This window comes from Camelus dromedarius, chromosome 27 (assembly GCF_036321535.1).
Source record: "Camelus dromedarius isolate mCamDro1 chromosome 27, mCamDro1.pat, whole genome shotgun sequence".
Classification (NCBI taxonomy): domain Eukaryota; kingdom Metazoa; phylum Chordata; class Mammalia; order Artiodactyla; family Camelidae; genus Camelus; species Camelus dromedarius.
Genome location: NC_087462.1, coordinates 3,117,157 through 3,143,051, shown reverse-complemented (window position 1 = coordinate 3,143,051; position 25,895 = coordinate 3,117,157). Strand labels below are relative to the sequence as shown.

General features: G+C 54.2%; 1 protein-coding gene, 1 long non-coding RNA gene and 1 other non-coding gene across 8 annotated transcripts in view; 1 reads left to right on the top strand and 2 right to left on the bottom strand.

Annotated features, from left to right (window-relative positions):
• Positions 1 to 3,706: 3,706 nt before the first annotated feature.
• LOC116148384 (uncharacterized) lies at positions 3,707 to 11,899 on the bottom strand. 2 transcript variants are annotated; one of them, XR_004131838.2, is made up of 3 exons: positions 11,865 to 11,899; positions 5,470 to 5,671; positions 3,707 to 4,829 (listed from the first exon to the last, which is right to left on the bottom strand). It is a non-coding gene; the product is annotated as an uncharacterized LOC116148384 (long non-coding RNA). The 2 variants fall into 2 exon arrangements; XR_010378063.1 differs by lacking the exon at positions 11,865 to 11,899 and adding an exon at positions 11,772 to 11,843.
• TRNAG-UCC (transfer RNA glycine (anticodon UCC)) lies at positions 11,016 to 11,087 on the bottom strand. Its single transcript has one exon. It is a non-coding gene; the product is annotated as a tRNA-Gly (tRNA).
• Positions 11,339 to 25,895, top strand: part of DPP9 (dipeptidyl peptidase 9) — a 37,532-nt gene continuing 22,975 nt past the window's right edge. The window contains exons 1-7 of one of the 5 annotated variants that reach the window (XM_031437001.2): positions 11,339 to 11,496; positions 12,448 to 12,496; positions 14,676 to 14,763; positions 18,450 to 18,703; positions 23,934 to 24,046; positions 25,042 to 25,215; positions 25,293 to 25,461. In XM_031437001.2, the coding sequence (XP_031292861.2) occupies positions 14,708 to 14,763; positions 18,450 to 18,703; positions 23,934 to 24,046; positions 25,042 to 25,215; positions 25,293 to 25,461 (766 nt within the window). In that variant the 5' untranslated portion in view covers positions 11,339 to 11,496; positions 12,448 to 12,496; positions 14,676 to 14,707. The remainder of the gene's footprint in view (positions 11,497 to 12,447; positions 12,497 to 14,675; positions 14,764 to 18,449; positions 18,704 to 23,933; positions 24,047 to 25,041; positions 25,216 to 25,292; positions 25,462 to 25,895) is intronic. The other 4 variants (XM_064479774.1, XM_031437002.2, XM_064479772.1 and 1 more) reach the window with 4 other exon arrangements.

Genomic DNA, 25,895 nt, shown 5'->3' with positions numbered 1-25,895 from the left:
CAGTGCTGAAGACCAGAAGTCCTAATGCAAGGTGTCAGCAGGGCTGTTTGCTTCTGGAGGCTGTGGGTGGGGAGGAACTGCCTTCCTCTCCTAGCTTCTGGGGGTTGCCCCAAATCCTTGGTGTTCCTCGGTGTGTAGATACATGTCTCTAATCTCTGCCTCCATCTTACCATCGTTTTCTCCTTTTTGTCTCCCTGTGTGACATCTCCTCTTATAAGAACACCAGTCATTAGATCTAGGACCCACCCCCAAATCCAGTATGACCTCATCTGAACTAATTACATCTGCAAAGACCCTATTTCCAAATAAGGTCACAATTGGAGGTTCTGGGCAGCTGTGAATTTGGGGGGAACACATTGAATGCACTACATAAGGTTAGCTTTTTAGATTCAAAAAGGCAGGGAGGAGGACCCTTCACCCACTCTCCACAGCCCAGTGCCCCAGGGGCTCGGTGCCTGGCTCCTCTGGCCAGGACGGGACTGAGTGTCTGGGCTGAGCCAGTGGGGAGATGGGGCTTGTGGACAGCTGGCCCCAGATTATTGGTGACACAGCCAGGGAAGGAGCCAGTCTTCCAGGCTCCACCTTCCAGGCCCCTGCACTGTGGGTTTCTGACACTTCCAACCCCCAGCCAAGCTCAGGATGTGGACACAAAAGTGGCCAAGCAGGGCAGGGACATTGGGGTTCTAGAAACGCTTGTCCCACCTCCTCCCTGCTGCCCTCCCAGCCCACTTTGTATGAAATCACCAGTGGGACCCTTTGTGGAATTTCTTCTTCTTTTTGGGGGTGGAGAGGTAATTAGGTCTGTTTATTTATTTATTTTTAATAGAGGCACTGGGGATTGAACCGAGGACCTCGTGCATGCTAAGCACGCACTCTACCACTGAGCTATACTCTCCCCCATCTTCTACTTTTGATTGAGATGTCACGTGCACACGTGAAGCAGACAAATCTTGTGTGTTTGGAGCACCGAGATCATACATGTGTGTAGGCAGTGGAACCACCATCCAGCTGCTTGTGTGGAACATCCTAGGCCCCCCGGGGTCTCCAAGGAAGTCTTTCAAATGGTCAATCTGGTCCTGTTTCTGCCACATAAAATCCTCCCATGAGTCCCATCAGCGTGAGGATGCAACTCACGCAAATCATAGCGACGGCAATGGCGTGGCGGGCAGTGGCTGCACACCAGGCACGCCATCTAGTCCGAAGAGCTTGTCTGCACCGGCTGCCTTTCTCTCCTGACCTCCTTCAGACACAGGCTCTCTTCTTACACCCATTTCATAGATGGGGAAGATAAAGCATGGAGGACTGAAGGCATTTGAGGCCAGGTTGTCTGGCTCCAGAGCGCACATTCTTAAGCCCTGGGGGCTACCCCTCAGCTCAGTCCTGACCCATCTCTCTGGCCTCCCCTCTCTCCATTCCCATTGCCAGCTGATCCCTCCTCCAGGAATGCGCCACCTCTAGACGGTCATGTGGCCACTTCTTGTTTCACAGGCAGGTACTTGAATGTCACCTTCTACAATCCCAGAACCTAGCAGTCCAGGGTCAGGGGCTCAGGTCAGGGGGCCAGAGATGGGGAGAGACAGAGACAGGGTGGGAATTAAAAGACAGAAAGAAACAGAGACAGAAAGTGCAGTGAAAGTCAGAGAGAATCAGAGAGGGATAAAGAGAAAGCAATCATTAGGGACAGATGGAGACAAACAGAAGCTTGTCCCAGGTCCCTAGCAGGTGCTTCATATATGTGCGTGGCCTGGAACCACAGATGAAAGCCACCGACATGGATGCCGTTGGGGGCAGGGAAGAAAGCAAGACACCAAATGCAGGCACCTGTGCACGGAGTGTGGCCCGGAGGGGGCTGCGGTGCACCAGCGTATGTGCACATGCGCTTGAGAGAGCGCGAGAGACCTGCCTGCGTGCAGCTCCTTGGCCTCATGGCCTAGCTGGCATCCTCTCTCCTCTCTCCCCACCCTGGGCCTCCCGGCTTTTCGGCATGTCTGTCTGTCTCTTGTGTTTGAGTCTCTGTCTCTGGGTCTCTCCAGCAGCCAGTGCTGTGGGTGACAGGGTGTGTGTGAGTAACAGAGGCAGCTCCTGGGGGTGGGGTTCCCCATGGCAGAGGCTGAAGCCCCCCACCACACTGAATCCCAGGAGGCTGATGGCCACGCATGTTCCCTAATGGCAGCCCCCACCCATCTTACCCACCAAGTGTTAACTGCAGACTCACAGCAGCCTGCTCTGATGCAGAGAAGGGAGAATGGATAGGTGCCTCTCTCCCCCCAGACCCCAAAAACTTGGCTCAGGAAGAATCTTGGGACCTCTCGAGCCAGACCCAGCTGAGGAGTCCCATCCTCAGGCCCCCAAGGAGGGAGGCTGGAGTAGGGGGGTTGTCAAGAGGAAGAGGAGGAGAGGGGGAAGGGCCTGGGGGAGAGGGGACTCATGGTGGGGAAGGGGGCTCACAGAGAGGGAGAGGGTCTCAGAGATGGGGCTTAGGGAGGGGAGGAGCCCTGGGGGGGGGTGTCAGAGAGGGGAGGAGGGGAGGGCAGCTGGGAATAAGGAATCCCCAGAGAGGGATCTACAGCAATCCTGGAGGGCTTCCTGGACACCTGGCCTGCCTACCCCTGGGCAGGTCCTTCCCACTCCTTCCTCTCCGCCTGGAGGAGAGGGACCCCATGTGTGTCTGATCAAGAGACAGACCAGCGGACCCTTGCTGACCCTGGAAAGCCTGCTCTGTCCCTCCATGTGCTTTACCCCCTGTCTCCCCTCTGGGACCCCTGGGAAGCCCCACCCTCCTCATTAGGACTGGTGAGGACAGACAAGGCGAAGGTCAGAACAATGCCCCTTTTGTGCTTTGGGGAGTCCAGCTGCCCCCACGGCATCCCCCTGCAGCACACAGGTATCAGTGGGCCTGGGCGCCCAGCCCAGGTGCCCCCACCCTGGCTCACGTGGTCCCTTTCCCTCTGCCTCTTCTTCCATCCTCCCTCCCCCACAGCCCACTGGGCCCCCTGCAGTCTTTAATTGGCTTTTGTGGAGCTGAATTCACTGGGACACTGCGTGGTCTTGGGAAGGGGGGCCAGGCCGCAGCTCTCCTGCCCCTCCCTGCCTGGCTAATTGGGGGGCTTCATTGTCAAGAGGGGTCCCTCCAGACCCCCCCCCACCGCCCCGCCCACTCCCCACAGCAGCCTGCTCACTCCACTCCCGCAGACAATGCTGGGAGCCCGCTGTCCTTAAGGGCAGCCTGCTGTAATTTGGTCTAATTCAGCCCAGGAGCCAGTGATTAGAGCTAATAAACAGACCCCAACCCTGCTTTGTCTCACCCACCCCCCACCCTGCCTCCATCCTCCCCAGCTGCCCTGGGGGAAAACAGGAAGTTCTGTGAATCTAGGAAAGTGCTGGAAGCCCTCCAGACTGGGTACCCCTCCCTCCCTGTGGCCCAGTCAAGTTGACACGCAAATTAACCCTGACATGAAACCACTCTTCATGGTGGCTTGCAGCTCAGAGAGGGTCAGCAGCACATCTGATGTCACACAGCCATTAAGTTGCAAAGTTGAGATTTGAGCCCAGGCCCCTGGGTCTGGTGCCTGTGTTCCTAACCACTAGGCTGTAGTAGCTTAGGGTGTGAACTTAGTTTAGGGGATGAACTTTGAATATAGTAAGCTGGCCTTCCTCAAAGGAAAGAGTTTTGTTTTGTTTTGTAAGCATGTGATCATTTATTCACTTATCAAGAGAACAAAGCCATCACCCCTTTATTCATCAGATGATAATACAGAATGTAGATCGAATCATTTTAGATGGAAGTGGCTGGGGCCAAGCATTAAGCCTAGGATGTACTGGACTAGACTCGAAACTCCATGAAGCCAGCGGCACCGTTCTTTCCACCGTCCTACGTCCAGCCCTTAGTTGAGTGCCAGGGAATCGCGGGTGACGGGCGCCCTTCTGTGCGCTCCGTGGGGAAGCGGCTGAAGAGCCCAGGCACGTGGCTGCTATCCTGGCCCCTCCACGTACTCCACATGTCACTGCTTTCTGGAAGACAAATAGCATGTATGTATCTAGTATCTTTGGCAACTCCCTACTGTTAATTCAATAACTCAACTTTGAATTTCATGCCAAAACATTAGAAACATTTGCTGGAAAGAGATTTCTAGAAGGAAGACACAAAACTTGCATTTATTCATTCACACAGTTACTGTCTTTCCCGAGCAGCCAGGGCCGGGTGCTGTGGACAGAGCAGCGGCCGAGGCTGGTGGGTCAGGCTGGGGACGAACAGGGCAAGAAGGTGTCTGAAGGGACGATCTGGAGACCGTGGCATTTCTCCACCTGAGTGGGGACAGGTCAGGGAGGGGACTGGGCTGAGCAACAGGAGAAAGGGCGCCGTGGACTCTCAGGGGCCAGGGACCTGCCATGGGAAACCCTTCCTGTGTCCCACTGTGTGAGCCACTTCATACAACCCCAGGAGGGAGGTGATTTCATAACCCCCATTTTTCAGATGAGAACACTGAGGTTGGCACTGGCTCCTGCTTGCCCAGCATCTTGGGTGGGGCCCACCAAGTAGCAGTGGTGCTCGCTGGCGTGTCCGTGCTCTAGACTCTCCAGCTGGGTCAGGGCTTGGGGCAGGACTGGTGCACCGAGAACGGGCAGTGAAGGAGCTGGAACATTCAGCTGAAGATCGTTGGCGGGAGTTGTCACATGATGGTCCAGCCTGTGGATTCTTTTTCATCATGGGCTTGGGATGGTGTCGGGGTGAGGATCCTTCTGTTGGATCTGAGGTGCTGACAAGTGTCTGTGTAGTGAGACTCCCAGTCAGTGGTAGGATTCATACCAGTGTCCCCACCTGGAAGAGCCTGGGGGCAAAATAAAAATCCCCATGGATGCTCTGTATTGAGTCCTGCCATGCACCAAGCCCCAGGCTAGCCCTTATTTTACTGGGTCTTCCCATTACCCTCCACAAGATATTGCTACAATTATCATCCCCATTTCACAGATGAGGAAGTTGAGGCTCAGAGAGGGAAAGCCACTTGCCCAGTGTCACACAGTGAGGCTGAGTTCACCAGGCCACTCAAGAGAGAATGAGAGAGAAACCCAGCCCAATGAGAGGGCAATTCCAGTAGGTTCTGTGTGTGTATGTGTGTGAGTGTCTGTGTGTGTGTTTGTGTGTGTGTGTGTGTGTGTGTGTGTTTGGGGAGGGGGGAAGGAGAGAGACATATGGGGAATGAGAAGAGCTTTCTCACGCCCCGCCATCACCCCCCAACCCCGCCACATCCCGTCTCCCATCTCATTTACTTCAGACAGTGATGGGTTGATTGTCCGGAGCTAAGAATGCCCCTCAGCTACAGAGAGCCCTGGAGACGCAGGGAGATGAGAGGCCGAGAAGGAAGGAGGGAGAGGGAGCGAGTCTCAGCCACACGTACCCCCCACCCCCATGCCAAGACACCCTCTTCTGCAATCTGCCAACAGCCCAGGGCTTCTGCTTCTTGTACCTACCATTCCTGTATCCCCACGACAAAAATAACCAGCTGATTTTGTCATCATCTGTTGATTGAGAAGGCCCTTCCGATATTTATAGGCACAGGGTTAGCTGTGGAGAGGTTTGGAGACGTGCCTTCCAGAGTCAGCCTGCCAGGGCTAAAATCGCCACTCTCCAGCTGGCTGACAGGTGACTCCACCACTTTGGGCCTCGGTTTCCCTATGAATAAAACCGGATAATGATCACACTTCACAGGGTCACTGTGAGAGTGAAATATATTAGAAGTGTACCCAGTGCCCAGGAGGTTGCCAGTGAATGTCATCTGCTGTTATGGTTGTGGTGACGGTGGTGTGTGAGATAGAATGTAGGAACCCCCTCCCCAAATGGCAGGAATTTTGTGTGTTTCGAGAAACCCCAGCATGGGCTGCAGACAAAAGGGACCATTCCACAAATCAATGAAAATTGCAAAGACGGGGAGGACCAGGGAGCTCCCAGCTACTGCAACCCTCCCCGGGAAATCAATCAAAGAATTGCCACTGTGGCCCTGAGAATAAACATGGTTATTTTGACACCGAGGGAATAAATAGTTTAATTTAAAATTATTTGTCAATAGCAAAAATTCCTCTTATTGAAATAGCACTGCTGTAGGGGACCAGTATGGGGGTGGAGTGAGCGAGATTGTTGATGAAATTAATCTCTCTCCGTCTCTGTCGCTCTCCAGTACACAGCTTCTTGTGTAAGTTAAATTGACAAGCTTTAGTTTCCCCATCTGTAAAATAGGCTTAATGAAAGTCCCGCCCCCCATCAGGATGGGTTATGATAAAGAAGTGATTAGAACACCTATTTCAGGACCTGGCACCTTAACTACCACTATTAACTACTAGTTAACCAATTCATTAATGAGTAGTGAACTATGATTATTTTCTGAACTAATTTTTAATTGAAAACGTAGTATCAGTTCACAGAGGACATGAACTGTATCAGAAATGACTTATTTATTGTTTTTAAGAGATCCAAGCAAATATCCTATATTCTTACCATTTTAGTGAGTTTTAATTATGACATGTGGCTCACCAAAATTCAGCATTGCATAGGGGTATGCCACAAGAATTGAGACTCTTCCATCTTTTGAAAAAGATTCAATGGACTTTTATTTTATTTTTAATTATCTTGATTACCTTGGATCTCATCTATGTAGAAGGCAGTCTAGTCTGGGTACTGCCAGAAATTACCTTTCTCAATGGTGTCTCCTATTCGATTCTAGCAATTTCCAAAGCATCTATTTTCACACATCTGCCCACGAGATGGAGACCCATCTGTTGTTTGCTCTTTTTAACTTTGAATGTCCTGGTTGTTGTTACTTGGGGAGTGTGTGTGTGTGTGTGTGTGTGGGGGGGTCTTTCTACAACAGCATGTCTCCTTCCTCTATGTAGTAAGCAGTCTAGCCTCTTGCCATGGGCTTTGGAGCCAGGCCACCTGGCTTTGAATCTTCCTTCTGCTACTAATAAGCTGTGTGACCTTGGACAAGTTGCCTAACCTCTCTGTGTCTCCTTGAGCATGTTGTTAACCTCTATATGCCTGGGTCTCTTTACTAATTAAAGAGGGGATGGTGCTGCTGATAGAGGCAGTATCACAGGGTTGCTGGGAGGACTAAATGAGTTTAAAATGTGACCTTTTCTTAGAAATGTCTCAGCTCACATTTTCATTATTCTATGAGTGCTAATCCTGGACATCCAAAGGGATCTGTTGCAGCTAGCATTGGCAAGAAATGTTTTCCAGACTGGAAACATTGAATTCTTCCCGGCTTCCTTTCTTTCTTTCCTCTTTCCTTCTCTTCCCTGTAACCTTCCTCAAGATTCTTTGAAGGCTAGACCCCTGGTAGAACAGGACAGCAGCTCTGCCTGCTGGGTACAGAGACACTTCTGCAAATGCCGGGGTATGTGTTAGGGGAAGGAAGGGTCTGACTTTGAGATGCTGTTGTCTGGGGCTCAGAGTGGAGCTGGAAGGGAGGAGGGGGTGAGGGGCAGGCAGGGGATAACGCTGGGGGATGGGGGGGTGAGACACAGCACAATGTCCATCATCTGGGCTCCTGCTGACACCTAGTGGAAAGAAGGAATTACCATTTTCATCCAAGGCACTGCCTGAGTTTGTAGCCTCTCAGAGAACAGGAACCAGACCTCAAACAGGAAAGCACAGGCACAGAGAGGGAGTGACTTGCTGGGTGTCACAGCGCATTAGCTGCCTTGAGTGGGTTTGAAGGATGCAGGAAATCAAAATCATTTTAAAGGAGTTTTTGTTGTTGTTTTTTCAGATAAATGAGCTCTCAGGCCTTGATGGGGTTCAAGGGGGAGAGACATATTTTCTGAGGTTCTCTCCCTCTACCAGGAAGCCCACCTGTGTTATTCCGTCCCCATTCCCAGGCATTTTCTCTCCTCTGACCAGCTGTTCATTTGTTCATAATTTCAACAAATGTTTACGAGCCCATAGTGGCATGTAGGGAACAAAATAGATTCAAACAAACAAACAAACAAACAACAACAACAAAAACCCTGACCTGGTAAAGTTCACAGCTCAGTGGGGTAGACAGAGGAGAAACAAGCAAACAAATCTACAAATGGCATTATTTCAGAGACTGGTAAGCCATTGAAAGAACATGGTGAAGTAATAGGAACTGAATTTGTGGGTGCCAAGTCTGGGGAGAAGATTAAAGTTAGTTGGACTCATGGAAGGCCCCTCTGAGGAGGTAACATTGAAACCCAGACTTGGAGGAGAGGGAGTGAGTCCTGGAAAGAACTGGGAGAAGCCAGTAGGACACAGCATGTGCAAAGGCCCTGGGGCAGGACCATACCTGGTGTATTGGATAATAACACTATGTTTAACCTTTTGAGGATGGTTTCCCACAGCATCCGCCCCATTTTTCACTCCCACCAACAAAGTATGAGGGTTCCAGTTTCTCTCCATCCTTGGCAACACCTTTTATTGTTTTTCTTGATTACAGCCCTCTTAGTGGTGGTGAAGTGGTAGGTCTGGTCCATATTAGGTACTAAACATTCCTCAGATCAGCCTACTCATTTCTAGTTCCAGGCCAGCTTGAACTTCTGCCTCACCCACGGCCCGCCTTCCAGTTCACGTAGTAAATGGTCAGGCAATGCTTGTTCAATGAATGAACAGATGGAACAATATGCAGCTGTCAAAAATGATGTCAGAGAAGAATGTTTAATGACGAGGGAAGGTGTGGTTGGCAGAATACTGCTCCCCTACAAGGTATACATCCTAGCCCCCAGAGCCTGTGAAGATGCTTTCTTCCATGACACAAAGGACTTTGTGGACAGGGTTAGGTTAAGAGTCTTGAGAGGGGAGATTATTTTGCATTATCTGAGTGGGTCTGATGTAATCAAATGGGTCCTTAGAAGAAGGAGGCAAGAGAGTCAAAATCAAAGATGTGACAATAGAACCAGAAGTTGGAGTGAGGTGGGGCCATGAGCCAAGGAATGTGGGCAGCCTCTAGGAGCTGGAAAAGGCAAGGAATGGATTCTCCTGAATTCTCAAAAAACAGAGCATGTAGAAGGAATGCAGCCCTGTTAACATCTTGATTTTAGCCCCTTTAGACCAATTTTTGGCCTTCTGACCTCCAGAAGTGTAAGATGATAAACTTGTGTTGTTTCAGCTGTTGTGTGGCCATTTGTCACAGCAGCAGTAGGGAACTGACACAGAAGATCTTCAAGATGTATCGCTGCGTGACAGAGCCCAGCTGAGCCACACTGGGGTCCGAGGCAAAAGCAAAACTGTGTGCTGCTTAGTGTTTTATGTGATTTTTACTGGTTAATTCCTGCCCCCCACCCCGAAGGCATATGTTGCAAAAGTTTGCTTCCATTAAATATAGGAAAGTAAAATGATAAGCTCCTCATGTTGAGAATTTTAATACACCTACTTTTAAGTTTCTATATTTTCAACAATATTCTGGGGGAAATAGCCATTAAAAATACATAAAAACAACCTCCCCACTAAAAGAAAGCAAGAAAGCAAGAAAGGAAGGAAGGAAGGAAGGAAGGAAGGAAGGAAGGAAGGAAGGAAGGAAGGAAGGAAGGAAGAGAAAGAGAGAAAGAGAGAAGGAAGGAAAAAAAGAAAGAAACCCTACTAAAACAGACACATTTTTACCTCAGACTCCAATGTAACTTGGTAGGACACTGTCAAAACCTGTCTTGATTTAAGATTTTGATATTTTGTTCACTATGGGGTTGCTTTTTGCCATTACTTTGATATTTTAGAATAGTGCATTAAAATATTGTTTATCTTCATTATTGAGGTTTTTTGACATCCTCCCCTCCTTAATTTTTGCATCTGAGGCCAGTGTCTCACTCTTCTCACCCTAGTCTTGGCTGTGCAAGGGAAAAAAAGATTTTATTGCAATCTGATCCTAAATTCTTACCATTATCTCCCTTCCTTCTACTATCTCTCGGAAGAAAGAAAGAAAGAAAGAAAGAAAGAAAGAAAGAAAGAAAGAAAGAAAGAAAGAAAGAAAGAAAGAAAGAAAGAAAGAAAGAAAGAAAGAAAGAAAGAAAGAAAGAAAGAAAGAAAGAGAAAGAAAGAAAGAAAGAAAGGAAGAAAGAAAGAAAGGAAGAAAGGAAGGAAGAAAGAAAGGAAGAAAGGAAGGAAGAGAGAGAGAGAGAGAGAGAAAGAAAGAAAGAAAAAGAAAGAAAGAAAGAAAGAAAGGAAGGAAGGAAGGAAGGAAGAAAAGAAAGGAAGGAAGAAAAGAAAAGGAAAAAGAAGACTAGCTTAAAATGAGTTAACTCCATGTTATGAGATGAAAAGTCATTTTAATTATCTTCTTTGTATGTCTGTTTTTGTTTGTTTTTTCCTTTCAAAATTTGCTACACCTAGCGTCCCTAGAAGTCTTTTGCAGAAAGTTCTTGTAAAAAGTGGTTTGGGCTGAAGCAACATGGTTTATATTTGTAGACAGGAAAGAGTTTAAATAAAGTATCTATGAGAGGAACTAATGAAACATTATTTGGCTTCAGGATGGGTTTGTGAGCAATTTTTGTCCTGGATTATTTCAATAGTGTGTTTGTGTGTGTGCGAATGGAGAATGGGGTTACTGGATTTTTAAACTTCTGTATTTTCCACCTGCCTGCATCAACCGCATGAAGCACAGCGATGAGTATTTACGAAGAGCGGAAACCACCCAGGCAGAAAGAGCCAAAGTGTTTGTTTTAAGTGCTACACTGTGACAGTATCTGTAACATTGTTTATCTATAATGAGCTCAAGAACTTCGACATGTAACAGTTTCGTAGTGCAGCGGCTATCACGTTCGCCTCGCACGCGAAAGGTCCCCAGTTTAATCCCTGGCAAGAACACTTCCATAGTTTCTGTAACTGCAGATTTTAGAATTTGCTTCAAAAGTAACTGCGGTAGAAATCCTGGTTTGGTGCCTTTTCTTTTTCTCTCTGGTTTTTAAAGATATTATTATGGAATTTTTTAAGTTATTGCAAAATTATACAAATTCTAGCTCAATGTAGAACATTTTAAACGGATAGTAAAACTCAGAAGAACTGAAAAACGACTTGCGTTGGCCGGGAATCGAACCCGGGTCAACTGCTTGGAAGGCAGCTATGCTAACCACTATACCACCAACGCCAAGTCGAGGGCTGTATTTCTCTAGGTCCTTTTAGTAGAAGTATTAGGTATTTGTCTGGACGATACCAAGCCACACGGGGGTGTCTTTCCCCACCTTCCCTCCCTGCACAGGAAGACGCCACCCATAGGACGTTCACCCTACTTGCGGCGCTGGAGCGTCCACCCCCAGTGCCCCCGGCTCCTTGGTGCCGGCCGGCCGGTGACCAATCCGAGGCCGCCGCCTGGGCCGCTCGACTTCCGGGTCAAAGGGGCCCGAGCTGCCGGGTACCCCGTGGCCGCCGCCGCCGTCCCCCGCGCCCGCCACTTCCGGGGCCGCAGTCCCGGGCATGGAGCCGCGAGCTTGAGGCGCCGCCGGCCCTGGGACGCCCTGCCCAGCCCGGCCGCCTCCCCGCGCCAGCCCCGAGCCCCGGTGAGCAGCGCCCGCGCGCCCCGTCCGGCCTCGGCCGCGACCCTGACCCGCCATTGACCTGCCCCGCCTCGGCCCCGACCCTGGACCCTCCGCGGACGGGCCTCCGCAGTGCCCTCCGCCCCGGCCTCCGCGTACCCCGGCCCCGCCACCGACCAGCCTCGCGGTTCCTCTCGCCCCCGCCTCGGGCTCCCGTCCCAGCCTCTCCTCGCCCCTTCTTCCCCGCGCGTCGCCTCCGCCGATCGGGCCACCTCAGCCTCCCCGCGGCCCGGCCCGACCTCCTCTCCCATCCCGTTGCCGCTCTGGCCTCTTCCGGGGGTGGCCGCACTCGGTAACGCCTTCCCTTCCCTGTAGGCTCTGGAGGTCCCTACCTTCTCTCCCTTCCCATAGCAGCACATGCTACCTGCAGGAGAGCAGAAGCCACCTCCCTGACCTGCGTCCTGCCTCCACCCCTCCCCCGCTCCCGATCAATTGGCCTCCCCCCACCCACATCCCCAGAGGGTGCAGCCCCTTCTCTCAGCCTCCCTCCCAGGCCTGTCCCCCCACCCACCTTCTTCCCACAGAGGCTTAAACCAGCCTTGACGCTTCCCCCATCCCTGCGAAGTGGCCCGTCCCCTTTGACCCCACCCCTGCCCCCTCCCCCCACCACCATCGTGAGGAAGTCACTTGCCTCAGCGGCGAGATCAACTTTTCCAGGAGCCTGGGACTAAAGCCCAGGAGGGGTGCACTGTGGTCTCAGTTCCTGTACCCCCTTGCTGGATCCTGGGCGAATTGGGCCCTGTGGCAGGACTTTTCTCCTGGGTGTGTTCGGGGCACACAGGAAGCCCTGCAGGGCTGTGAGGCATCATTAGGATCTACTGGGTAGACAGTCAGGCTTGACTGTCGGGTTTCCCAAGCGTAAGGAGAGTGAGTAGTTTTAAATCGCCGTGTTAATAACACATTTACTCTGTCAAGGTCCGTGTCCCATGCAGCTGGAATGGAGGCTTTCTGGACCCTTTAGAAGGTCAGTTGGGCTGGGGCGGGATGGCCAGGAAGGCTGGGTGTGGGGCAGTGGGATTCATTTGTCTTTTCCAGGATATTGAAGTTGGCAGGAAGTAGTTTTCTGCAGCCCTGGGGTCACAGCCCTCAGGGAAGGCTGACTGCAGCTTTGTGCTCTGGCTGGAGACTTTTCTGTCTCTCCAGCATCCTAGTCTAGCTGAGTGCAGAAAGAACCCCTGGAGGACTGGGGAAGAAAAAGGAGGGAGTGCTGATTCTAGCTGGATCTGGCAGAGGTGTGAAGGCACTCCCCTCACCTAAGACAGCGCCTGGCACTGAATCTGCGAGTGGTGTGGTTTCTGGCTCTGAAAGGGACTTTGATCCAATTCTCCTCTTGATGTAATTTTAAGTAACTTGTTTAGATGATAGTGTTAGCTGTCACGTGGTTTCTGCTCTGTCAGCTACTTTACCTGTGCAGTTTCATTTGATCCTCAGAGTAGCCCTAGGTGTAGTTCCTGCAGTCCCATTTTATAGCTGGGGAAATCGAGGCACAGAGAGGTTGGACACCTTCTCCAAGATCACATAACCAGTAGTGACAGAGTCAGGATTTGAACCCAAATCTCTTTGACACCAGAGCCCCTGGTTTTCAGCACTAGACTGAGAGTGAAATCAGTACTTCTGTGTGCTGACATTTTGCTTCAGTTCTTCCGTGTGATCTCTGTGCTGTGAGCAGTACTGCTTTCTTTTTCTTTAAACCTCTGGGCACCTGTCTTGTCAAGAAGGTGATGGGGTACCCACCCAACCAGGGGTCCCTTTGACTTTAGCCAGTGTTTGAGCAAGGACAGGGACTCGTTCATTCAACCCGAGATGTTTACCAAGTACTTCCTGTGCGCTGGGGCTACAGGAGGAACAGGACGGGTGTGGGCCTGCCTCTGTGGAGCCGGCATCCTGGGGGAGGTGCTCACCACTCACCCAGAGAGGGGTTCTCAGCCTCAGCACAAGTGATGTTTGGGGCCAGGTTATTCTTTGCGGTTGGGGGGCCATCCTGCTTATTGTGGGCTGCTTAGCCGCATCCCTGGTCTCCACCAATCAGATGCCAGCAGCATGCATTCCATGGGGGGCAGAACGAGGGGTCCCTCGTTGGGACCTCCTGGGTTAGGGGATTCCACTGACCCACAAGAGACTCTGTTCCACAACCATCTGACCTACAGAGGTCCTAGGATGCTGCACGCATTTCAGTACACAAACTGGGAGGGGAGGAGGCAGCTCACAGACACCACCCTGGTTTATACCATCTGAACCATTGGGGATTGATTTTAGTGTCCAGTTTGAGCCTAAGAATCTAACTCAGTTTTTTCCGTCAAATAATAACACAGAGTGTCTCCCCCTTGGCACTGCTGATGTTGGGGCTGAATCATTCTCTGGAGTGGGGCCATCACGGGCGCTGTAGGGGGTTGAGTGGCACCACTGGCCCCTACTCACTGGATGCCCATAGCAGCCCCCTGCCCTCATCAGTAGTAGCAACCAAAAAATGACTACAGACACCCCCAGGGGTCTGGGGGTCGCGGTGCGAAGTCACCCCCGCTGAGAACCGCTGTCCTGAATGAGCGCTGTGCAGAAAGACCAGGCGTCGTGTTGGGGGTGACAAGGTCGCAACTCTGCATTGCGTGCCAGGAAAGACTCCTCTTTAGGTGATACTGGGACCCGAAGGACAAGAGGGAGCAGGTCATACAAGAGCAGGGCAGGCGTATTCCAGGCAGAGGGCCTGGTAAGCGCAAGCGCTCCAAGGCCGGAATGAGTCAGTGCGTTTGGCGGAGGTTAAGGCCAGTTGACTGGAGATCCTGGTCGGGGGTGGGGAGAGGGTGGGGAGGGGGCGGGGTCAGGAAGGCCCGGGGGACCAGGGTGGGGAGTTTGGGTTGATGTGATTTCCAGCAAGCGCCCGTGGGTGGCATCCCGTGAGTCACTTGAAACTCTCATCTTCTCCGGGACTTCTCACCTTGGGAGGACTGCTCTGCTCCTGGCCGGTGCCTGGTCCCTCTGCGGATTTCAGGGCTGGGCCTGAGCCATCTGCTTCACAAGAATGCCCTTGGCACGGAGTGTTCCCCGCAGGCAGCCCTCCTGCCTGCCGGAGGAGTGGGAGTGGGAGGGGGCGAGGGCGTGCACCCGGCATGGCCAGCCGTGCAGCCCTGTGGTTTCTCCCCTCACAGGTTCACCCACCCTGAGTTCAGCCAAGTGGTTGATGCGGAAGGTTAAGAAGCTGCGGGTGGACAAGGCGAACACAGGACGTTGGAGAAGGTGGGGGGCACGCTCTGGGAGCCCGGGTTGGTGGGGACGTTTCAGAGGTTCCTGAATTTCCAGGAGTCTTAGGTCTGGAAAGGCCCCTTCGCCGCCGGCCCTACCGCCACACTTCTGTGTTTCCAAGGAGCGTTCTGGCTGTTTGCGGGCGGCAGTGTGGGCTGGTGTCGGGCTCCTCAGCCTGTGCATTTTGGACACTGGGTCTGGGTTATCCTGTGCTTGTCTTGGCACTGGATGGTGTGGAGCAGCACCCCTGGGTGCCAGGCACACCCACTCCCCCCACCCTGGTCATAGCAACCACAAATGTCCCCAGACCTCACCCAGTGTCCCATGGGGACAGGATTAGCCCCAGGTGAGAGACACTGCTCGGGTGGCCTGGAACGTGGGTTCTGGATCCAACGGACTTGGGCTCCTGCTCTTCCTCAGGGGCGGGGTGGGGGGGCATTGGGTGGGGCCCTTTGACCTTGAACCCACTTTCCAGTCTCCCAAACGAGGACCAGCCCAGAACGCACTTTCCAAGGTTGCAGTGAGGGTTAAACGTAATTATACAGACAAGGCCCAGGCACCTCATAAATTCCACACGTGAGGCCTGGCAGGAGAAGAGACCACAGGAACCCCACACCGAGTTAACCTGTCTCAGTCTCAGTTTTTAGATAATTTTAGGCTTATCTGCTTTTAGTGGGTGCAAGTGATCAGGGAGGCAGGAGGGGAATCAAAGATGGTTCTGGAAGACAGGGCTGATGTTAAGCACAGCCGTTCGTTTCCCAGATTCAGGCTCTGAAAACGGGAGGTGCCTGTGCATTCGGGGACCGCTTAGTGATAGGGCCCCCAAGTCTCTTTTCTCTGGTGCTGTAGGTCTCTGGTAGGCATGGGCCAGGGTGCAAACTGACTGTGTGAGGCTGGTTGGAAAAGCCTTGTGCCTGGGTGGTGGCGGGGCAGCCCCTGTAGGACAGAGGGTGGCCTGCTGTTTCCTGGGAACCTCCACCTGCAGGAACATGGCAGGTTCCCTGAGGGCCACTCTGAGGCATCTCGGGAGCACGATGGGCCCCCCCCCCCCGCCCCTCACCTCGCCTTGGCCGGCGCCTCCTCCCTGCCCTCCTGCATTATCACTCCGTGGGCCCAAACTCCCCCAGACCTGCAGCCGGTGCTGAGAATCCGCAGTTCTTCTTGCCTTCCACCTGCTTGCCTCGTGGCCTGCCCCTCCTGGGTCCCTAGCAGCTGTCCCTATGGGCGGGGGGTCCCAGCTCTTGAGACGGAGCACCGCAAAATCCCATCGGGCGTGCACGGGGGGAGGAGGGGGTCCTGAGCCGGGTGCTGGTAGCGTCACGGGCTGCGAGGCATCCTGCCAATTGGCAGAAGAAAAGTGTAGGTGGACCTGGCTTAAGTGGCTTGGAATCCGCCTTCATTTCACGAGCTGTGTAAACTCTTGACTCAGGAAGCCGAGCCGCGGCTGGCGCTGGATGAGCCCGGACCAGCACAGGCTTGCTTCCTAAGGGCTGCATTTCGTTCCCCTGTCCCTCTCTCCGAGCCTCTCTGTGGCCCTGGAGAGGAGAGAGGCGAGGGGAGGGCCAGGGTCTGGCAGCTCACCGTAGCCTGTCTGGGAGCTCAGGCTGCCCGGCCACATCACGAAGATTCCTAGAAGCTTCTCCCAATGTTTCATTTCATGGCTCACCTTCTGGACCGTGTTTTTGCTTCTTGGGCTCTCTGTGCTGATCGCAGGCAAGATCATTTTCACTGTTCTCTGCCATGGAAACAAGCCAGAGACTTTGTGAGTGCTTCTGCCGGGCTCTCAGCTTAGGGGGCCCCCGGGAGACCTGGAGGCCACATTCTGTTTTTCTCCTGTGAGCGAGGCTTAAATTGTGGCGGCAGAGCTGGTGGGGTGGGGCGGGGCTCGGCTGGTTAGAGGAGCTCCTGGCTCTTGGTTTTCTGGGACGATGGCTCCTGCCGCCCCAGAGGTGAACCACAGTGGTGCAGCAGGCTGGGACCCGCCCTGTGTGAGCCGAGGGCCTGGAGGCTCCAGCAGCCTGTGGTCTGTGTCTTCAGAGCCACTGTGGGAGAAGCTAAAGTGACTGCTTCTCGTGGCGGGGAGCAGGACACGCAGGCTTGCCGTGGCCCAGACCCCTGTCCCCACAAGCCAGGCCAGGTCAGGGAGAACTGAGCAGGGGGCCGAGTTGGAAAGGGACTCTGAAATCAGCCCACATTAGATGCTCACAGGCCATGGGTATCTCCTTGTGTCTCTCCCCTTGTCTCTCAAAATGGGCAGGGGTCCTTTGTCCCGTGGTGGTCACTCTATGGGGGCTGGTATCAGCCAGGGGCAAAACCTTCTAGGAGTCTTAAGGCTCCCATGGGAAGGGAGAACATCAGCTCTATCCTAAAGCTGTCCCTTGGCCCTCACTGTCCCGCCAGTACTGCCACACCACCCCTTCTGACAAGGGGACGCGGACTTGGGCCCGTAGAGCCACTAATCCTGGACGACAAGGAATCCCAGTGTCCAGGGAGGACTTAAGCCATTTGGTGCCCTGACAGGAAGGCGAGGCTGGCCCACTCACATTGGCTGGCCTCTCTCCTGCCTCACCAGATGACCCTGGCTCTTCTGAAACCGGGTCACTGTGGCCGTGTTTAGATTTCCCTAAAACAAATATTTGCCTGGCCAGGCCAGTCCAGTCAAGAAGTGTGCTCAGCAGCAAGGGGGGTACGGGGAGGGCAGGGGCAGGAGCCATTGCACAGCCGCAGCCGCCCCAGGGTGGGAGGAGAAAGTGGGCTGGCCTCTGGGGAAGGGTGGGCCATCCTCTCCCCTGGAGTTCTCAGAGGGCCAGCGGGTGTCTGCCTGGGTCTCTGAGCACCTCTGGTGAGACACAGATGGTGCCCTTGCTGGACAGCAAGCTGATGGCACAGGTAGCGAGGTTTGCTGACCCATTTATGCTTAGTTCTTTGTGTGTGAGTGAGCATGTCTCCTAGCGGGCTTAATGAGAGGCAGTCATTCTGTGGCCCGGGCCCCTGTGAGGCTGTAGGGACACTGCCGTGAACGGGACAGATGCGGGTGAGACAGGCAGGGATCCGTGACCAACCACTGTGACAACCACTGCTGTGAGGGTGGGGCAACCAGGTGGCTTGTGAAGATGAACGGAAAGACAGCTTTTGGTCCAGATGGTCATCTAAGGACCCAAGGTGTATTTAAGCTGAGATCTGATTAGAAGTTAGTCCAGTAAAGAGGGGGAAAAAAGTGTTCCAGGCAGATGAGACAGCACATGCAAAGGCCCTGGGGTGGGAAGAAGTCTGGCCTATTTGAGGAGCTGAGAAAAGGTCAGTTTGCCTGGGGCCTTTGTGATGAAGAGGGGTGAGGTTTGAGGGCCCAGCAGAGATTAGGACAGAAAGCACAGAAGGCTGAGGTAAGCGCTGGCTTTTACTGTAAGGGCTGTGGAAAACCAAGGAAGAGTTTTAAGCCACGGGGTCTGATTTGCAATGGATATGTAGTTGAGTTGGGAGATGGTTATAGTCCTTCAGCCGAGAGGTGACGCTGGCTTGGATGTTCGGGCTCATGGTTGGAAAGAAGTGGAACAATTTGAGAAATACTTGGGATGGGGACAGCTGCACGGATTGGGGCTCTGCTGGAGGAACCAGAGTGTCCGATAGGGGGCACCACCCCCCTTCTCATCATCTTCCTGCCCATCCCTTCCTCCTCGTAGCTTCTCACTGAATTCTGAGGGGGCGGAGAGGATGGCCACTGGGGCACCGACGTCTGACCGGGGCGACGCGGTCGAGATGGAGGACCCTGCCTCCCGCTTCCAGGTGCAGAAGCACTCATGGGACGGGCTCCGCAGCATCATCCACGGCAGCCGCAAGAACTCGGGCCTGATCGTCAACAAGGCTCCACACGACTTCCAGTTCGTGCAGAAGACGGATGAGTCGGGCCCCCACTCCCACCGCCTCTACTACCTAGGTAAGCCCCCAGCTCCCTCGCACCCCCCACGCTGCCATAGGGCAGGGCAGTGTTTCTGGGGCGGCTGTTACTCAGTCTTCCAGCCTCCAGAGGCCAGCTGGTCCAATTAGTTAGAAGATCCGGATAGATGGGCCTGGCCCCGGACAAACCACCAAATGAATGAGATGCTGCCACCCACGGATGACATCTGTTTACAGTGAAGGCCAGGGCGCGAGTCCCCCAGGAGGGTCAGGTGTGTAGGTGGGCAGCTCAGAGGGCAGGCCTGCCCCATCTGTGTGGCAGCAGTGCCGTGGCTCGGGCCCGGGGTGTGGGCCGAAGCCCTGAGATTGTTTCCAGTACCCGTCAGCTGGACTCACCCCTGAGTCGCTTCCAGGCCACCTGGGCTGGGTCAGGCCTGGCCAGTGAACAATGCGGCTTCCCCCTAGTGGGAGTCGAAAGTAACTCCGGTAGATGCTTGTCGACTAAGAAGAATCAAGTGATGTGTTTAAGAAGGATCCTGAGAATTGAAAAAAAAAAACCTGAGGCTCAGGGAAAGGTGGCATGCTTGCATGACCGCGGAGCTGACAGCGGCTGGCTGGTTTGCTCTCCCCGCTCTGGATACCTGGATGAGCACGCTAATTGCTAATCGCTTCCGCTCTTGGGTGCGTGCCTCGTGAGCGGCACTTTCTGCGCCATCGTCAGTTACTAACGCGTTTGTGTTCCCTGCTGGACTGTGTGAGGGCCTCCGGGGCTCAGGTTAGGCCTCATGCCTGCCTGGGGCCTGGCTCCTGGTAGGTGGACAGCAAATAATACCTGTTGAGCAAATGACTATTGGCTGAAGGTCTCCCGGGGCAGGAAGGAGCGGTGCCAGGCATGTTCCTCTGTAAGCAGCCTGGCACGTGATTGTTGACCCAAAGCAGGTGTTCAGCTCTGGCACTGCACGTGCAGGGCCGGGTCATCTTCTGGGTCTCCTCTGCCTGCACCTGGTCAGCCCTCAGTCAGTATCAGAGTGAATATGAGGCCAGAGAACGAGTGAAGGTCCTCCTCTGCCAGAGACTGACCCCACAGAGGGACTTTGACAGTGACCACAATGGAGGCCAGATGGCTCTCCCTTCCCCATGGTCCAATGCAGGCGGTCCCCATGGAGGCCCATGTGGAAACCAGACGACGCTTTGGCAAACACAGTCAGAGAATGGTCTAGAAGGGTCGGCCAGTGACAGCTGTCTGTTTTTAGAAATTAGTTTTACTGGGGCACGGCCACACCCATTGGTTTACAGACCATCTGTGGCTGTTTCTGAGCGGGGTCACGTGGTCCGCAAAGCCAAAAATACTGTCTGGCCCCTTATGGGAAAAAGTTTGCCAGCTCTAGCCCAGGAGAGATTAGGACGTGCCTCAGGTTTCATTTCCCCAGGGGAGAGCTGGCTGTTACTACTCTGAGTGGCCAAGACTGTGGGACTGTGGTGAGCCATTGCCTTTCTCCCCGCCATGTTTCTGTGGCCCCTGAGCCCTGTCTCCAAGAACAGTCTCTCTTGGGCCCCTCACTCACTCAACTTCAGGTGGCCATCCAGGTTGAGGTACTTGTCTGAGTTTCCTGAGGCTGTTACTGAAGCAAGTGACCCCCAATTTAGGGGCTTAAAACAACCGACATGTATTCTCTCTCAGTTCTGGAGGCCAGAAGTCTGGAATCAGTTTCTCTGGGTGGAAATCAAGGTGTCAGCAGGGCCAGACTTCTTCTGGGGGCTCTAGGGAAGAATCCATTTGCCTCTTCCAGCTTCTGGTGGCCACTGGCAGGCCTTGGCTTGTGGCTCCATCACTGCAGTCTTTGCCTCCATGGTCACGTTGCCGCCTCCTCTTCTGTGTGTCTGAAACCTCCCTACCTCCCTCTTACAATGCACTTGATTACATTTAGGACCCACCTGGATAATCCAGACTAACCTCCCCAGCTCAGGGTCTTCAGTTTAATGCCATATACAGACGCCCTTTTGCCAGGAAGGTAACAGGGTCCAGGGATTAGGACACGGGCATCTTCGGGAGCCCTTGTGAAGCCAAACCACAGAGCTGCCGAAAGGGATGGAAATACTCCAAGCTACTTTGCCTCCAGGGGCCCTTCATAGTAAGGACACGGGTATATCAGGGACCCCTCAAGGCCTATGACGGGGCTCTGACAAGCCTGAGCCGTATAGAGCCCAGGCATCTGCCCTCGGATATTTCTCTCCACGGATCCACCCTCACTGCCTACCTGCCCTCCACTGCCACGCTCCTAGGGTTGCACGTCTCAGGTTCTGGCCACCAGCAGAAGCAGACCAGCTTCCTTTGAACTTCTGGGAGAGGGACAGCCCCACATCCAGTCAGCTGCAGCCTGTGCGCATGTCTGGGCCTGGGGTGGGTGGACTCTGCACTCCAGAGGAGGCTGAGGGCCCACCCGTGTAGGGGGCAGCTCCAGACTAGGGCTGGCTGAGCTGATCTGGTCTGTGTCACTGAGCACCCTTGGGGTACCCTTGACCTCACCTCACATCCATGTTCCTTGGGCTGAACTCCCCGGAGCCTCCGCATATTTATAATAGTGTGCACCAGCCCAGCGCAGGGGAAGGCAGGCAGCCAGAGACATTGATGGGTTAAATGGAAAGAGAGCCCAGAGCAATGCCGAGCCAGCCGCTCTAAACATGCTGCCTGAGAGGGGCCCAGCCTTACCAGTCACATCCTCCAGGGAGGCTCTTTGGGAGCCCAGTGCAGGTGGGATGGAGCAGAGAAGGGAACGTGCCTGCTTCTGCCCCCGTAAGACGGGCTCAGGTTCCGGGGCTTGGCTGCTATGAGCCAGTCAGCTCCTCCCCGCTGCAGGTGGGTATCCTGTGTCCAGTGATGGAGGGCGCAGGCGCAGACAGCACTGGGAGTCCCTTGAGGGGAGAGCAAGGCCTCTTGTGTCCTCATGTCCTGTGTCCAGGTCCAGGGTCACGTGCCCTGCCAGCCCGTCACCAAGGCCACGTGGTCTTTGCACAGTCTGGGGCTACCTGCCACACGGGTGGGCTTTGGGGTGGGGTGCTGTCCCCAGGGATGGGGTGAAGCTGGTAAGAGAAGGCACAGGAGGGACTGTGATGGCGGAAATCAGCGGCTGTGGTCAGCCATCTCAGACCCTCGCCTCGTGCACCGACCACCACTGTCACAGGTGTGGGGACAGGTCCCTCAGGGAATGTGCCGGGTTGGGCCATTTCATGTCACTGCTTATTAACTGGTGGGGAGGGGAGGTGGCTCCAGTGTCCTTGGCAAGGCTGTACCATTAACTTCCTGTTTGGAAGGCTCTGGCTCTCCCAGAGAGCCTGAGGACGGAAGCTGGCCAGAGCACGTGGCACTCAATTGAGAACGGCCACCTGCTCCCTCCCGGCCTTCCACACCGGCCCTGGATTCTGGTTTTGTTTTGTTTTGTTTTTTCAATTGAGGTGTAATTCACATCCCATAAAATTCCCTTTTTTAAAGGTGGACAGCTCAGTGGTTTGGGGTATACTCACAGTATTGTGCAACCATCACTGCAGTCTTAATCCTAGAGCTCTTCCATCAGCCCAGAAAGAAACCCCGTGCTCCTCAGCAGTCACTCCCCAACCCCCTCTCCCTGCCCCTGGCAGCCACTCATGCTCTTCCTGTCTCTGGACTCGCCTGTTCCGGACATTTCACGCAAATGGAACCACACGCCACATGATTCTCGTCCCCACTTGTCTTGTGAACTTGGGAGGGAAGGCGGCGGCACGTCTGAGCCTCCAGCTGTGAGTGAGCCCGGCTGTGGCAGCTTAAAGGCTCCTTAGAAAGCGAATTGTGGATGATTCTCACTTGCGAGTCTAAGTTAGCTTTGCATTTTCCTGAAATGCACCTCATTAACCTAATATTTTTCTTTAAACGCTCTCTTTTACTAACTATACTTGACATGCAAACTTTGTCACAAGTGGAAAACCCAGGTTGCTTGACATATTGAGAAGCTGCCCGTAGTGGTAACTGCAGTGGAACAGGTATAAATATAAGCTCTTTCTGGCTCCAGAGGCGCTGAGCTTGGGGCCCACCTGTTCTCCCACAGCAGCAGGCAGGGGAGAGGTCAGCCATAGAGCCTGTGTGTAACAAGCATGAAGTCCTGGGTTCAATCCCCAGTACCTCCATTAAAATAAAACAAACCTAATTAAGTCTCCCCCCCCAAGTTTTTTTTAAATTAAAAAATAAAAATAAAATAGATGGACAAAAAATATATATACAAAAAGTGAGTGTATGTATGGGGAGGTCAGCCTCTGAAAAGAGACCAGCGCCAAGCCGGATCTTCCTTCTGGAAAACTTCAGATTGAAAGGAGTCAGAGGGACCTAGCCACTCACAGCACACTCCTGGACCACTGCAGAGCATCCTGCCTGTTGCTGGGGAGCCCTGCGTGGGCCCCCGCCTCGTTGACCAGAGAGCGGGGACACCCAGGCTTCCCTAGAGAGCCATTCTGCCCCCACCGTGAACTTTGTTAACAGCAGTCATACCGAGACCCACTGAGGCGAAGACACTGCCAGTTGGAGGACATGCCCTTATTTTATTTGCCACCATTTGTGCTGAGTGCTTTATACTTCCTACCTCTCATAGTCTGCATGCGAGCCTCAATAGGCAGCTATTATAGTTCACACATAAGGTTAGACTAGGTCAGTGGTTCTCAGTCAAGGTGATCCTGCCCCCTCCCCTGCCAGCGGACACTGGACGATGTCTGGGAATGTCTGTGGTTGGCATGACTTAGGGGGGGCTCCTGGCATCTGGTGGGTGGGGCAGGGAGGCTGCTCTGCACCCCCCAGTGCCCAGGACAGCCCCACAGAGGAGGACCGGCCTGGGGTCAGCAGTGCCGAGGGGGGAGGCGCTGGATTGGATACACATTTCCCGATCCCTGGCCATGGCTTTGCCCTTGCTCTGATCCTAGGTTAATTCCTAGCCTTTGCAAAAGCCCTTAATCGAACAGGACATTCGACCGGACCCCAGCCTATGGTGAGGTGGGGGTCACCTACTTCCCATTTTTTGTCCCCTTGTGCGCTGTTTCTTCAGGAGCTCGGGCAATGAGGTGATCAGCACTACCATCTCCAAGGTGGAAGCCCCTGCTGCACCTGCTGCCGTGTGCACACCCGGGGCCATGGCTTCTGTGGGGAGGCGTGTGCTGCCCGGCGCTGCAGAAGCAGGAGGAATCAGCTGGGCCCACGCGGGGAGCCCCACCCAAGACCCTCGTCCATTCCGGCTTTCATCTCTTCCCCCCAGGGATGCCCTATGGCAGCCGAGAGAACTCCCTGCTCTACTCCGAGATCCCCAGGAAGGTCCGGAAGGAGGCCCTGCTGCTCCTGTCCTGGAAGCAGATGCTGGATCACTTCCAGGTGAGCTGCACGTGTCGGGCCCTGCCCGCAGGCGGGACAGGCGGCCTTTGTGGGCCCTGACCCCGAGGGGCCCCAGCCTGATGCCCCATTAACACCCGTGCTGCTGAGATGAGTACCCAGCCCTGCATGGAGGCCCACCCTCCCCGCTCCCTCAGTTCACACCCAAACCCCAATGCTGGGCTGGTGATGACAGCTTGCATCAAAAGCACCTCTTCCCTTTAAATGCCTCATCGAAGGCATGGAAGTAACTTGAACTAAGAACCTTTAATAGAAATTTAGCTGATAATGAATGTTATCCAGTCTCCTCGCTCCCAGGGAGGAGCTGGCTGGTGAGGGGTGAGAGTGTCTTTTGCACTGACTATGTTCATAAATATAACGCGACAGTACGCGGGGGGAGGGGCTCTGGGGGAGGGCCCATGCTGCTGCTCTCACTTTTGCCTGTCCCCTGTCCCTGTCCCCTGCTCCGGAGAGTCGCCAAGCCAAGTTTCTTCCTTTAATGTTCCTCTGCATTTCCATATATCTTCAGAATTACCCCCGGGCAGCTGCATGGTGTCCACCGTGGCTTACCTGCCCGCCCGACCCAAGATCAAGCGTATGGGTGGTCATGTGGTCCTGCATTTGCCCCGCTCCTACCCACGCAGAGAGTAGGAGTGCGTGCTGTTGGGTGGGTTCGGCTGAAAATCTCTCACAGGAAGGGATTGTGATCAGAACGGGAGGGAGGGGGTCTGTAGGATGGCAGTGGGGACAGGGGAGGAGCTCCGGGTGAGCCCAACAACCCCAGGCCACTGGTCACCCTTGCAGCCACCAGGTGAGGGCCCTCTCTGGCCACTGTGGTGGGGGCTCTGCCACCTGTTCTCTGGGCACAGCTCTGCTCATCAGAACATTCTCGTGGACCAAAGTCAGATGGGTTCCTCCCAACAATGCCCAGGCTGGAGGGTCTATGCCAAGAGTCCCAGGGCCTCTGGCTGCTGACGCTGGTGTCCCCATATCTGCAGGCCACGCCCCACCACGGGGTCTACTCCCGGGAAGAGGAGCTCCTGCGGGAGCGGAAGCGCTTGGGCGTCTTCGGCATCACCTCCTACGACTTCCACAGTGAGAGCGGCCTCTTCCTCTTCCAGGCCAGCAACAGCCTCTTCCACTGTCGGGACGGGGGCAAGAACGGCTTCATGGTGAGTCGCGCTCGCTGGCGGGGGGCAGGGTGGGCAGTGGCATCCTGCCCCCCTGAGCCAGACCTCTCTATCCCCAGGTGTCCCCCATGAAGCCCCTGGAAATCAAGACCCAGTGTTCCGGGCCCCGGATGGACCCCAAGATCTGCCCCGCCGACCCTGCCTTCTTCTCCTTCATCAACAGCAGTGACCTGTGGGTGGCCAACATCGAGACGGGCGAGGAGCGGCGGCTCACTTTCTGCCACAGAGGTGAGGCTGGGCTGGACGGGCCTGCACCTGGGGGTGGTGTCGGCCGGGCCCGGCCAGTGCTTCTTGTGCATGGCCATCACAGCCACCCTTCCAGCTTCTAGAAAGGCCCCGGTCCGCCACCGCACTTCCTGCCAGCCCACCAGGCACCTTCCAGAACCCTGATCTCACGGGCCACCCTCCCTTATCCCTCCTCTGGCCTCACGGAGAGTCCAGCTGCCTGGAGTGTGGTCTTCCTCTGTGTGGATCGGCCTGGCTGCAGCGGTCTGGCCTCCCCGCCAAATGTCGTTCTGTGCCTCTGCTCACCTCCACCCTTCCTGCCTCCGCTCTCCTGTCCAGCTCCTCGAGTTGAGCTCAGAACTCACCTGACCTAGGTTCTCCCGCAGGCCCCTGCTCTCCAGAAGTGTCATCACCCTTCTACAGGTGTCTGCAGAAAT